The following is a 13,886-nucleotide window of genomic DNA, read 5'->3' as shown; positions in this document are numbered from 1 at the left end:
ACTTGCTGTTCTCTGGTACGGGGCCGGGCTGTGTATCGCGTTACCATAACGACGAGGCAGGAACTTCCCGGCCAGAGCGCTGACGTCAAAGGCAGAGCCGCTTGCCTCTGATTGGCCAGCGCTCTGCCTTTCAGCGGTGACAGGAAGTTCCTTCCTCGTCGCTATGGATGCAGATACACAGCGTGGACTGGAGCGCAGCGGCGAACTACAGCACCCAGGAGGCCGGCGAGGAAACGAAAGGTAAACATATTATGTTATATTATATGCCCACCATACCTTCCGCTCCATCGCAAGCCTCCTGGGTCTTGTAGTTCGCCGCGAGGACGTCGCGATGTACTCGGGAACTACAAGAACCATGAGACCAGCGGTGGAACGGAAGGTAAGGTGAGCATGATACTGTATGTGTGTGCGTGCGTGTGTGTGTTTGTGCGTACATGTGTGTTTTTGTGTGGACTGCAAGTGCGGGTCAGAGTGTGGTGGATGGACGAAACCAGAAGTGTGTGCGGTGAGAATTTCGCTCGTACAGCTAAGCTTTCTCGTAAAGCGGGTTACAAATTTACAGATAGCTTTGCTTGTTAAGCGAAATTCTCGTTAAGAGGGTTACTCGTTAAGCGAGGTACCACTGTAACAGCAATAGAACTAAAAATGGGATTCTTGTTAACTTACCCCTTCGATAAGATTCTCTAAGTTTTTCCGAAATCCACAACATAGCCTTGACTCCAAGTTTTGTCCCATAATTGCGATCAAAAGGGGTTGGTGCACCACCCTGTATTACAGGAAAAAAGACTACATTGTTAAAGACAAATTGGATGATAAAGTGTCATTTGTGGCCAGCTTCTGGAAGTTCTTGTAGAACTATATAAACCAGCCAGAGCAAGCGAGGTACTGAGCGTGCGAGGTACTGAAGTAAAGTGTGCGGGGTTTGAAGATAAGTGTGGCATAGTTTAAATACAATTACATAGTTTGACACAAGAACATAGTTTGAATTTATCCTTATACGTTTCCCATTGGGTTTTTTTCTGTTTTTCTACTTTAACGTTTATCCCCATTTAATAGGTGCTCCATGGACAATGCTACCAGGTGTGTATCTTGTCAGATGTTTGCATGCCTTGAGCAGCCGTTTGAGGGTGAATATGTCTGCACTCGATGCAAGCATGTTGCATATTTGGAAGCCAAGGTAACTGATCTAAATAAGCAGCTTGCAACACTCAGGGGCATTGCAAACCTGGAGAGGAGTTTAGAGCTCACTGAGCTTTCTCTGACTGGGGCCAGTGATATGGAGGGTGGAGGTGGAGAAGATCAGGACCCAGAGGTAGGTAGTTGGGTAACAGTTAGAAGAAGAGGTAGGGGGAAAAGTGTCAGGGAGCCTAGTCCTGAACAGACGCAACCAAGTAAATATGCCTGTTTGGCTGATATTAGGAATGAAGGGCCAGGACTAGGGTCACTACAGCAGGACATTGCTCCTAGCAACCAGGAAAACAACTGCTGTAGGAAGGAGGGAAATAGGAGTGCAGAAAAGCCCAGACAGATGTTGGTGGTAGGGGACTCTATAATTAGGCGGACACACAGGGTCATCTGTCACCGAGACCGTGAATGCCGAACAGTATGTTGTCTGCCGGGTGCTCGGGTTCGGCATATTGCGGATCGGATAGACAGATTGCTGGGTGGGGCTGGGGAAACCCCAGCGGTCATGGTGCACATTGGTACTAATGACAAAGTTAGAGGCAGGTGGAAGGTCCTTAAAAATGATTACAGGGAACTAGGAGAGAAGCTGAAGTCCAGGACCTCCAAGGTGGTGTTTTCAGAAATACTACAGGTGCCACGAGCGTCACTAGAAAGACAGCGGGAGCTTAGGGAGATAAACACGTGGCTTAGAAATTGGTGCAGGAAGGAAGGGTTCGGGTTCATGGAGAACTGGGCTGACTTCTCAGTCGGCTACAGGCTCTACAGTAGGGATGGGCTGCACCTCAATGGGGAAGGTGCAGCTGTGCTGGGGGAAAAAATGGTCAGAAGGATGGAGGAGCTTTTAAACTAGGATCTGGAGGGAGGGAAGTGGAGCAAAAAAGGGGATAGATAGAGCAGATAGAGACAGGGAGACGGTAGGGGTCAATGAAGGATTAGGGGGGGATGGGACATGCAAGGAACATAGGGAGGCTAGGAGTAATAAAGGTGTTAATAGGATTACCGTATTTTTCGCTTTATAAGACGCACCGGAATATAAGACGCACCCCAAACTTAGACATAAAAAAAGGTAAAAAAAAGAAAAATGGGGTCCGTCTTATGCTCCGGTGTTCTCTTACCGGAGGGGGGCAGCAGTGGTGGTGAAGCGGGGTCACAGGAGGCACAGGTTGTGCTGGCAGGCGCGGCGGGTCAGTGGCAGCGGGGTCCGTGGTTGCAGGTGCCGTGGCGTCTGTGGTTGCAGGCGCGGTGGTGTCCGCGGTGGCAGGAGCCGTGGGGTCCGTGGTGGCGGCAGCAGCCGTGGCGAGTGAGCCGTGCAGCAGGCCGGTGCAGTGAGTGTCCGCGGTCCCGGTTCAGTGGTGGCGGCGGCTCAGTGGTGGGAGCGGTGGCGACTGCTCAGTGGTGGCAGCGGCAGGGACTGCTCAGTGGTGGAGTGTGTCCGCGGTCCCGGCTCAGTGGTGGCAGCGGCGGCGACGGCTCAGTGGTGGGAGCGGCGGCGACGGCTCAGTGGTGGCAGCGGCAGGGACTGCTCAGTGGTGGAGTGTGTCCGCGGTCCCGGCTCAGTGGTGGCAGCGGCGGCGACGGCTCAGTGGTGGGAGTGGCGGCGACGGCTCAGTGGTGGCAGCGGCAGGGACTGCTCAGTGGTGGAGTGTGTCCGCGGTCCCGGCTCAGTGGTGTCAGCGGCGGCGACGGCTCAGTGGTGGGAGCGGCAGGGAGTGCTCAGTGGTGGAGTGTGTCCGCGGTCCCGATTCAAGTAATGGCGCCCGGAGCGACGCATACGCAGATGGAGCTCTCATCCAAGGGCTCCATCTGCGCACGCGCTGACTCCCGGAGCAGCGCATGCGCAGATGGAGCTCTCATCCAAGAGCTCCACCGGCGCCATCATTTGAAAGTGGGACCGCGGACAACTGGTAACTTGCTGCACCCGACTGCCGCCCGCACCGCATGCACAGAGTGGCAGCCAGCAGGCTGCCCGCCCACCCTGCGTACAAGCCGCCGGGTACCTGTGCTTGCATGTGGTGGCAGCCGGGTACCCATGGCTGTGTGAGGGCGGCAGCCGGGTGCCTGTGTGAAAGCGGCAGCCGGCTCCCGCCCGCACGGGCACCCGACTGCCGCTCGCACACAGCACCCGGCTGCTGCCCGCACACAGCCATGGGTACCCGGCTGCCAACGCATGCAAGCACGGGTACCCGGCTGCCGACCCCACACAGCACCCGCTGCCGCCCGCACACAGCCACGGGTACCCGGCTGCCACCGCACGCAAGCACAGGTACCCGGCTGCTTGCATGCAGCCACAGGCACCCGGCCGCCCGATCGCCTCAGACAGGACACCCCCCCCCCCCGGGTACCGCTTTATAAGACGCACCCCCCATGTTCCTCCCAAATTTTTGGGAGGAAAAGTGCGTCTTATAAAGCGAAAAATACGGTAAATGTCTACTGGCAAATGCAAGAAGTCTTGCAAACAAAATGAATGAATTGGAGACTCTTATGTCAACCATGGATTATGATGTGGTGGGCATTACGGAAACCTGGCTGGATGAAAGCCATGACTGGGTGACAAACATACAGGGTTATAGTACATTTAGGAGGGACAGGAAAGACAAAAAAGGTGGTGGGGTGTGTATATTTATCAAATCTAACCTAAAACCTGTGTTGAATGATGACATTGCGGTGAACTGCAACAATGTAGAGTCAGTATGGGTAAATGTACATGGGGAGGGAATTAATAGAAAAAATGCTAATTGGAGTTTGCTATAAGCCTCCTAACATACCTGAACAAATAGAGGGTGAAATGCTGGAACAAATTGAAAAGGCAGCTAATAATAATAATCGGGTTCTTATTATGGGGGATTTCAACTATCCAGACATACAGTGGGACATAGAATCTTCTGGTTGTGCTAAAAGCTGTAAATTCTTATCTACCATTCAAGACCATTTCCTCTCTCAGATGGTAGATGAACCAACCAGGGGAGATAATTTCCTAGATCTGGTCCTGTCAAATAGACCGGAGACAATTTCAGATCTACAGGTTCGGGAGCACTTGGGCACCAGCGATCATAATATGGTAAGCTTCAATGTAATATTCAATAGAACATTTCAAAGGGGAAATGCTAAAACCTGGAATTTTAGGAAAGCTGATTTCAACAAATTGAGGGAAGAGCTTAAATGTGTAGATTGGGACAAAGTCATGGTAACTGGGGATACTGAACATAAATGGGGAAAGTTTAAGGATATACTGCTAGAGTCCTGTAAAAAACGTATACCCTCTGGTAATAAAATGTCCTGGAATAAAAAGAAACCACTATGGATAAATAAGACTGTACAAAAGTATAATAAAACAAAAACAAAGGGCGTTTAAAATCTTGAAGGCTGAGAATACAGAAATAGCATTTTAGGAGTATAAAGATATCAATAGGAAATGCAAAAAAAGAAATCAAACAAGCAAAACTAGCTACTGAAACAAAAATCGCCAATGACATTAAAATAAATCCCAAAATCTTTTATAAATACATTAATGCCAAAAGGAAAACAAAGCATAGTATTGGCCCCTTAAAATATAATAAGTTAGTTATAGAGGACAAACAAAAGACTGAGATATTAAATAGGCATTTCTCATCTGTGTTCACCAAGGAACTGACTGTACCAGGGATCATTCAACAAGTGAAAAATCAAAGTTCCCCACCAGATATAATTAATTTAACACAAGAAGAAGTATGCCTACGTCTGAGTAAATTAAACATTGACAAATCCCCAGGGCCAGATGACATTCATCCACGAATATTGAGGGAATTGAGCTCTGTAATTGACAGACCGCTGTATCTCATCTTTTTAGACTCGCTTGTAACAGGGTTGGTGCCTCAGGATTGGAGGATTGCTGATGTGGTACCGATATTTAAGAAAGGTAAGAGGGTAGATCCAGGCAACTACCGTCCAGTAAGTCTGACATCAGTAGTATGCAAAGTTTTTGAGGGCATTTTAAGGGTTGACATGCAAAAATATGTTGCAAAAAATAATATAATAACTGACAGACAGCATGGATTCATAAAAGATAAGTTGTGTCTAACCAACCTGTTGGGGTTCTATGAGGGGGTAAGTGCAAACCTGGATATTGGTAATGCAGCTGATGTGATTTATTTGGACTTTGCAAAGGCATTTGATACTGTACCACATAATAGCCTTATACTAAAGCTCCAGAAGCAAGGACTAGGGGAAGAAGGGAATTTTGTTACTTACCGTAAATTCCTTTTCTTCTAGCTCCAATTGGGAGACCCAGACGATTGGGTGTATAGCTACTGCCTCCGGAGGCCACACAAAGTATTACACTAAAAAGTGTAAGGCCCCTCCCCTTCTGCATATACACCCCCCGTGGGATCACAGGCTCTCAGTTTTAGTGCAAAAGCAAGAAGGAGGAAAGCCAATAACTGGTTAAACAAATTCAATCCGAAGGAACATCGGAGAACTGAAACCATTCAACATGAACAACATGTGTACCCGAAAAACCAAAAAAAATCCCGAAGGAAAAAGGGTGGGTGCTGGGTCTCCCAATTGGAGCTAGAAGAAAAGGAATTTACGGTAAGTAACAAAATTCCCTTCTTCTTCAGCGCTCCATTGGGAGACCCAGACGATTGGGACGTCCAAAAGCAGTCCCTGGGTGGGTAAATTAATACCTCAAGTTAGGGCCGTAAAACAGCCCTTCCCTACATGGAGGCAACCGCCGCCTGCAGGACTCTTCTACCTAGGCTGGCATCCGCCTAAGCGTAGGCATGCACCTGATAATGCTTGGTGAAAGTGTGCAGACTCGACCAGGTAGCTGCTTGGCACACCTGCTGAGCCTTAGCCTGGTGCCGTAATGCCCAGGACGCACTCACGGCTCTGGTAGAATGGGCCTTCAGCCCTGATGGAACCGGAAGCCCAGCAGAACGGTAGGCTTCAAGGATTGGTTCCTTGATCCATCGAGCCAGGGTGGATTTGGAAGCCTGCGACCCTTTGCGCTGACCAGCGACAAGTACAAAGAGTGCATCCGAGCGGCGCAGGGGCGCCGTGCGGGAAATGTAGATTCTGAGCGCTCTCATCAGAACCAACAAATGCAAATCCAATTCATATCGCTGAACTGGATGAGGACAAAAGGAAGGTAAGGAGATATCCTGATTGAGATGAAAGGGGGATACCACCTTAGGGAGAAACCCCGGAATCAGGCGCAGCACTACCTTGTCTTGGTGAAACACCAGGAAGGGAGCTTTGGATGACCGCGCTGCTAGCCCGGACACTCTCTGAAGAGACGTGACCGCTACCAAAAAGGCCACTTTCTGTGAAAGTCGAGAAAGTGAAACATCCCTCAGAGGCTCAAAGGGCGGCTCCTGGAGAGCAATTAGTACCCTGTTCAGATCCCATGGGTCTAACGGCCTCTTGTACGGAGGGACAATGTGACAAACCCCCTGCAGGAACGTGCGTACCTAAGGAAGTCGTACTATGCGCTTCTGAAAGAATACAGACAGCGCTGGGACTCGTCCGTTAAGGGAGCCGAGCGACAAACCTTTTCCCAAACCAGATTGCAGGAAGGAAGGAAAAGTAGGCAATGCAAATGTCCAGGGAGACACTCCCTGAGCAGAGCACTAAGATAAGAATATCTTCCACGTCTTGTGGTAGATCTTGGCAGACGTCGGCTTCCTAGCCCGTCTCATGGTGGCAATGACGTCTTGAGATAATCCTGAAGACGCTAGGATCCAGGACTCAATGGCCACACAGTCAGGTTCAGGGCCGTAGAATTCAGATGGAAAAAACGGCCCTTGGGACAGTAAGTCTGGCCGGTCTGGTAGTGCCCACGGTTGGCCAACCGTGAGATGCCACAGATGCGGGTACCACGACCTCCTCGGCCAGTCTGGGGCGCGAGGATGACGCGGCGGCAATCGGAGCTGATCTTGCGTAGCCCTCTGGGCAACAGTGCCAGAGGGGGAAACACATAGGGTAGCTGGAACTGCGACCAATCCTGAACTAAGGCGCCTGCCGCCAGAGCTCTTTGATCGTGAGACCGCGCCATGAAAATCGGGCCCTTGTTGTTGTGCCGAGACGCCATTAGGTCGACGTCCGGCCTCCCCCAGCGGCTACAGATTTCTTGAAACCCGTCCGGGTGCCGAGACCATTCCCCTGCGTCCATGCCCTGGCGACTGAGGAAGTCTGCTTCCCAGTTTTCTACGCCCGGGATGTGAACTGCGGATATGGTGTATGCTCTGTCTTCCACCCTCATCAGAATCCGCCGGACTTCCTGGGAGGCTTGCCGGCTGCGTGTTCCGCCTTGGTGGTTGATGTATGCCACCGCTGTGAAGTTGTGCGACTGAATTCGGATCTGTTTGCCTTCCAGCCTCTGCTGGAAGGCTTGCAGGGCAAGATACCCTGCCCAGATTTCCAGAACATTGATCTGAAGGGTGGACTCCTCTGAAGAGAGTCCTTGCCCGTCTGAGAAAGGGGTACGTTCCTGTCTAAGGACGTCGATTTCCCATCCCATTGGCGAAGAATGTCCTATAGAAGTGGACGCAGATGAAACTGCGCGAAAGGGACTGCCTCTGCATGAGGCGCCTTAAGGGGTGTGACTGGCCTTGAAGGAGAGACTGCACCCCCGTCTGTAGTGAACGCTGTATGTCCAGCGGGAGCTGCACTATCGCTGAGAGAGTGTGAAGCTCCATGCCAAGATATGTCAGCGATTGGGTCGGTGTCAGATTTAACTTTGAAAGGTTTATGATCCACCCGAAACTGGAGAGTCTCCAGCGCCACGTTCAGGCTGTGTTGGCATGCCTCTTGAGAGGGTGCCTTGACAAGTAGATCGTCCAAGTAAGGGATCACAGAGTGACCCTGAGAGTGCAGGACTGCTACCACTGCTGCCATGACCTTGGTGAAAACCCGTGGGGCTGTCGCCAGACCTAAGGGCAGGTCTACGAACTGAAGATGCTCGTCTTCTATAACGAATCGCAGCAAACGCTGGTGCTCTGGAGCAATCGGCACGTGGAGATAAGCATCCTGATGTCTCTTGATGCTAGGAAATCTCCTTGAGACCTTGAGGCAATGACGGAGCGGAGGGATTCCATCCGGAACCGCCTGGTTTACACTGCTTTTTTGAGCAGTTTTAGGTCTAGAACGGAACGGAAGAGCCGTCCTTTTTTTGGCACCACAACCAGATTGGAGTAAAAACCGTATCTTGTTCCTGAGGAGGAACAGGGATTACCACTCCTTCTGCCTGCAGAAGAGCATCGGCTCGGTCGGGAGGTGAGGAATTTCTGAAGATCTAGCCGGAGGACGAGAACAGACCTCTATCCTGTACACGTGAGACAAAATGTCTCTCACCCACCGGTCTTTGACCTGTGGCAGCTAAATGTCGCCAAAGCGGGAGAGTCTGCCACCGACCGCGGATGCGGAGAGAGAGGGCTGAACGTCATGAGGAAACCGCCTTGGTAGCGGTTCCTCCGGCTGCCTTCCTTGGGCGTGATTGAGCCCGCCAGGAATCTGCGCCTCTCTGAGCCTTTTGAGTCCTTTTGGACGAGGACAATTGGGACCTGCCCGAGCCTGGGAAGGACCGAAACCTGTTGGGTGTTGTTTGATCTGGGCTGGTGTAAGGGAGAGTCCTTACCCTTGGACTGTTTAATGATATCATCCAATCGCTCACCAAACAGTCTGCCACCAGATAATGGCAAACTGGTTAAGCACTTTTTTGGAAGCAGAATCTGCATTCCAGTCCCTCAACCACAAGGCTCTGAGTAAAACCACGGAGTTGGCGGACGCCACTGACGTACGGCTCGTAGTGCAGGACAGCATTAATAGCGGAAGTCGCAATGCAGACATTGCGAGGTTAAGGACGCCATCTGTGGCACAGATGTACATGTGACAGTGTCCACGTGCGCAAGACCAGCTGAAATAGCTTGGAATGCCCATACGGCTGCGAATGCCGGAGCAACCGACACGCCGATAGCTTCATAGACAGAATTCAACCAGAGGACCATCTGTCTGTCAATGGCATCTTTAAGTGAAGTCCCATCTTCCACTGCAACTATGGATCTAGCCGCAAGCCTGGAGATTGGGGAATCCACCTTTGGACACTGGGTCCAGCGCTTGACCACGTCAGGGGGAAAAAGGATAACGTGTATCCTTAATACGATTGGAGAACGCTTATCTGGATAAGTGTGGTGTTTCCGGATTGCTTCTCTGAAGTCAGAGTGGCCAGAAAAGTACTCAATATACGCTTGAGATACTGAAAAGGGATTTCTCCTGCTGTGAAGCTGACTCCTCCACCGGAGGAGCTGAGGGAGAAATAGCCAACATTCCATTGATGGATGCTAGAAGATCATTCACCATGGCGTCACCATCCGGTGTATCCGGATTGAGAGCGGTCTCAGGATCAGAGTCCTGATCAGCTACGTCTGCCTCATCATACAGAGAGTCCTGCTGGGACCCTAACCAGTGATGAAGCCGAGTGCCGCTCCCAGCGAGCTCGCTTAGGCTGTCTGGGACTGTCGTCCGTGTCAGAGCCTGCGCCCTGGGATGCATGGGACCCCCCCGGAGCACTGATTTGTTCCAAATGAGGGTGGCCAGGGAGCATTGTATCAACATTGCCCATGGTCCGTCTGGACTGCAAAGTCTCTAAGATGTTAGTCACAGTCATAGACAATCTATCAGCCGAAACTGCAACTCCGTCCCTGTCCCTGGACAGGGTTCACCGGTGGTTCCTTTGGCCACCTCTAGCAGAGACCCCGGCTGACCAAGTGATACAGGGGAGTATTGCACACAATGGGGACAGTGGAACCTGCCGTGTGGAACAGTATCACGTGCAGTACAAGCAGCATAGAAAGCCTGTGCCTTGGCACCCTTGCTTTTTTGCTGCTGTTGTCTAGCCATCTAGAAGTATATAGCCAAGAATAGCGACCGTACAGTGCAATGTATAGCATACAAGCAGAAAATACAAATGAACACTTCAGCACATGCAGTACAAGCAGCATAGAAAACCTGTGCCTTAGCACCCTTGCTTTTTTGCTGCTGTTGTCTAGCCATCTAGGAGTATATAGCCAAGAATAGCGACCGTACAGTGCAGTGTATAGCATACCAGCATGAAGTACAAATGAACACTTCAGCACATGCAATACAAGCAGCCTAGAAAGCCTGTGCCCTAGCACCCTTGCTTTTTTGCTGCTGTAGTCTAGCCATCTAGGCATAAAGTACAAATGTACAAATGACATTAGTGGGGTCAGCACTTCAGGTGCCGCTTACCACCCGCACAAAAGCGGGTATGTGGTTGCCCGAATCCTGTGACTGGTTGCCCAGAGCTTGTCTCCCTTCTCCAGTCCAGACTGCGTGCAGGAATGGCTGCCGGCGTCCTGTGAAGAGGGGCGGGCCGTGGGCGTGCCCCAGACAAGAGCGGGAAACTGGCGTCCCACTGTGTCCAGTGAAGGGGGCTGGAGAATGCAAAGCAGACTCCAGCTCTCGGCGCTGACTTTCTGTACAGCGTCCCGCCCCTCTCCTGACTGGCAGGGCTGGGGGCGGGAACGAAGCGAAAACTAGGCCGCAAAGCCGGGGACTCGAGTATAAGCGCGGCCGTCCTATGTGCACGGCCAGCGCGGAAGTCCCCGGCGCACCAGAAGTCCCAGCCGCGCCACAGTGTAAAACACCCCGCAGCGGCCGGCGCGGCAGTTTCTAATACATAAATTCACTCAGCTAAGCTGCAGTGAATAATAGCACAAGCGCTCCGCGCTGTTGTCCCCGGCGCACTAGCACTCCCAGCAATGCTGGCGTGTGTGTGCGCGATGTGTACGGGGACACAGAGTACCTTAATGTAGCAGGGCCCTGTCCCTGACGATATCCAGCTCCATATCCAGCAGGTTCTCCGGGTGTGTGGATGGAGCCCGGTCTCAGTGCCTGGAGACCGGTAAGATCCCACTTCACCAGAGCCCTGAGGGGGGATGGGGAAGGAAAGCAGCATGTGGGCTCCAGCCTCCGTACCCGCAATGGGTACCTCAACCTTAACAAACACCGCCCACTTTTCTTCCAACCGACATAGTCAGCAGCTGCTGCTGACTAAAAACAGTGGAGCTATGCGTGGATGTCTGACCTCCTTCGCACAAAGCATGAAAACTGAGAGCCCGTGATCCCACGGGGGGTGTATATGCAGAAGGGGAGGGGCCTTACACTTTTTAGTGTAATACTTTGTGTGGCCTCCGGAGGCAGTAGCTATACACCCAATCGTCTGGGTCTCCCAATGGAGCGCCGAAGAAACTATATGCAACTGGGTAAGGAAATGGCTAAAAGATAGGAAACAAAGAGTAGTCATAAATGGTACATTCTCTAAATGGGCTATAGTCAGCAGTGGGGTGCCGCAGGGATCTATGCTAGGACCAATTCTTTTTAATCTCTTTATTAATGACCTTGTGGATGGGATTGATAGTAAAGTGTCAGTCTTTGCTGATGACACCAAACTATGTAGGATATTAAAAACTGACCTTGATAGTACAATATTACAAAAAGATCTGGATAAGATGTCAGAATGGGCAGATACTTGGCAAATAAGATTTAATGTTGATAAATGTAAAGTAATGCACCTAGGACGTAGTAATCCTATAACTGCGTATACATTAAATGGAAGTAAACTTGGGACTACAGATCAGGAGAAGGACTTGGATATTCTCATTACAAATAAGCTGAGCAGCAGCACTCAATGTCAAGCAGCAGCTGCTAAAGCAAACAAGATTTTAGGGTGTATAAAAAGAGAGATTAGATCCTGTGATACCAATGTATTCTTACCCCTCTATAAATCACTTGTAAGGCCACATCTGGAATATGGGATCCAGTTTTGGGCTCCATATTTTAAAAAGGACATTCAGAAGTTAGTTCAAAGGAGGGCAACTAGACTACTACAAGGAATGGAAGGCCTCCCATATGATGACAGGTTGAAAAAATTAGATCTGTTTAGCTTAGAAAAAAGACGTCTCAGAGGAGATCTCATTTATATGTATAAATACATGTGTGGTCAATATAAAGGACTGGCACATGACTTATTTCTTCCAAAGACAATACTAAGGACCAGGGGACACTCACTGCGAGTGGAAGAAAAGCGATTCCGACAGCTAAATAGGAAAGGGTTCTTTACAGTTAGAGCAGTCAGACTGTGGAATGCCCTACCACAAGAGGTAGTAATGGCAGATACTATAACAGCTTTTAAGAAAGGGCTGGATGATTTCCTCAGTACACAAAACATTGTTGGTTATAAATGACTTGGTGACCAGGTGTAGAACTGGTGGAGGAAGGTTGAACTAGATGGACCTAGGTCTTTTTTCAACCTTAGTAACTATGTAACTATGTAAATAATGGGCACACAGGACCAGTATAAAGCTAGATTCTAATATCTGTCCAAGCTACATTCATATATAAAAATATGTTACACCAAGATTTCTACCATTGCCAAATGGTATATAAGATACTAAAATGGATTTGATCCTAAAGGCCCCGTCACACACAACGAGATCGCTAACGAGATCGCTAACTAGATTGTTGCTGCGTCACCGCAGCAGCGATCTCGTTATGTGTGACACCTACCAGCGATCAGGCCCCTACTGTGAGATCGCTAGTCGTTGATGAATGGTTAGGACCATTTTCTTCAAAGGCGATGTCCTGCTGGGCAGGACGCATCGCTGTGTTTGACGCCTACCAACAACCTCCTAACACAGTTCCAATGCCCGCCGAGATCGTTATACAGGTCGCTGATCGTTACTGCGTTGTTGGTAAGATCTGACTGTGTGACATCTCACCAGCGACTTACCAGCGATCCCTATCAGGTCACATCGTTTTCGGGATCGCTGGTAAGTCGTTAAATGTGACGGGGGCTTAATAATGACAAAGTTCAGTGGCACAATTTTACTAACCTGCTGCAAGTGTCCAAGAACATTTGTACGACAGTCAAAAATGCCATTTCCTTCAGCCGAGTACAGATTGTACAGAAATTCTGTGGTATAGAAGCCATGGCTTTTTTCATTCCTGCAGAATACACAGTATGGTTACTTTCTCTAAATTCCTTTAAAAAAAAACCAAAAACGTAAAAGTGTCTCCGGCATTTTCAGATATTGCTCGTTACGCGAATGCCAAATATTACACATGGATCTAAGGCTGCTTTCACACTACGTTTTTTTAACATGCGTCCTGAACGTTTTTTTAACGCAAAAACGGATCCAGTGCAAATGCGTTTTCATTTCAATGCATTTGCAATGGACTCGCGTCAACATGCGTTCACATGCGTTTGCGTGCCTTATAGTGAGGATCTAGCGACTTGCAATTTATTAACATTTTTCAAAAATGCTACTTGTAGCGTTTTTGAGCTGCGTCCAAATACTGCAAATTGCTGGATCCTGACTATACTGCATGCAAACGCATATGAACACTGGCATGCTGATAGACAGGATCCTGCTTGCTCTACTGAACATGCACAGAAACTAGCCTCGGGTGATCAGTCTCTCTCTCTCCCCCTCCCTCTCTCCCCCTCCCTCTCTCTCTCCCTCTCCTCTCTCTCCCCCGCCTGAGAGCTGCAGACACTCGTAACCAAGGTAAATATCGGGTAACCAAGCAAAGCGCTTTTCTTAGTTACCAGATGTTTACGTTGGTTACGTGTGCAGGGAGCAGGCAGCCCGGCTCCTAGCAGCTGCAGATGCTCGTAACCAAGGTAAATATCGGGTATCCAAGCA

At 50.0% G+C, this 13,886-nt stretch overlaps 1 protein-coding gene across 5 annotated transcripts in view; it reads right to left on the bottom strand.

Moving 5' to 3' along the window:
- PFKL (phosphofructokinase, liver type) overlaps positions 1–13,886 on the bottom strand; it is a 300,427-nt gene that overhangs the window by 11,650 nt on the left and 274,891 nt on the right. For all 5 annotated transcript variants that reach the window (XM_075317821.1, XM_075317820.1, XM_075317822.1 and 2 more), the window contains 2 exons: positions 13,074–13,185; positions 667–766 (listed from right to left, as the gene is read on the bottom strand). In XM_075317821.1, the coding sequence (XP_075173936.1) occupies positions 667–766; positions 13,074–13,185 (212 nt within the window). The remainder of the gene's footprint in view (positions 1–666; positions 767–13,073; positions 13,186–13,886) is intronic.

This window comes from Anomaloglossus baeobatrachus, chromosome 7 (assembly GCF_048569485.1).
Source record: "Anomaloglossus baeobatrachus isolate aAnoBae1 chromosome 7, aAnoBae1.hap1, whole genome shotgun sequence".
Lineage (NCBI taxonomy): Eukaryota > Metazoa > Chordata > Amphibia > Anura > Aromobatidae > Anomaloglossus > Anomaloglossus baeobatrachus.
Note: the sequence above shows the minus strand (reverse complement) of the source record. Positions and strands in the feature narration are given on the sequence as shown.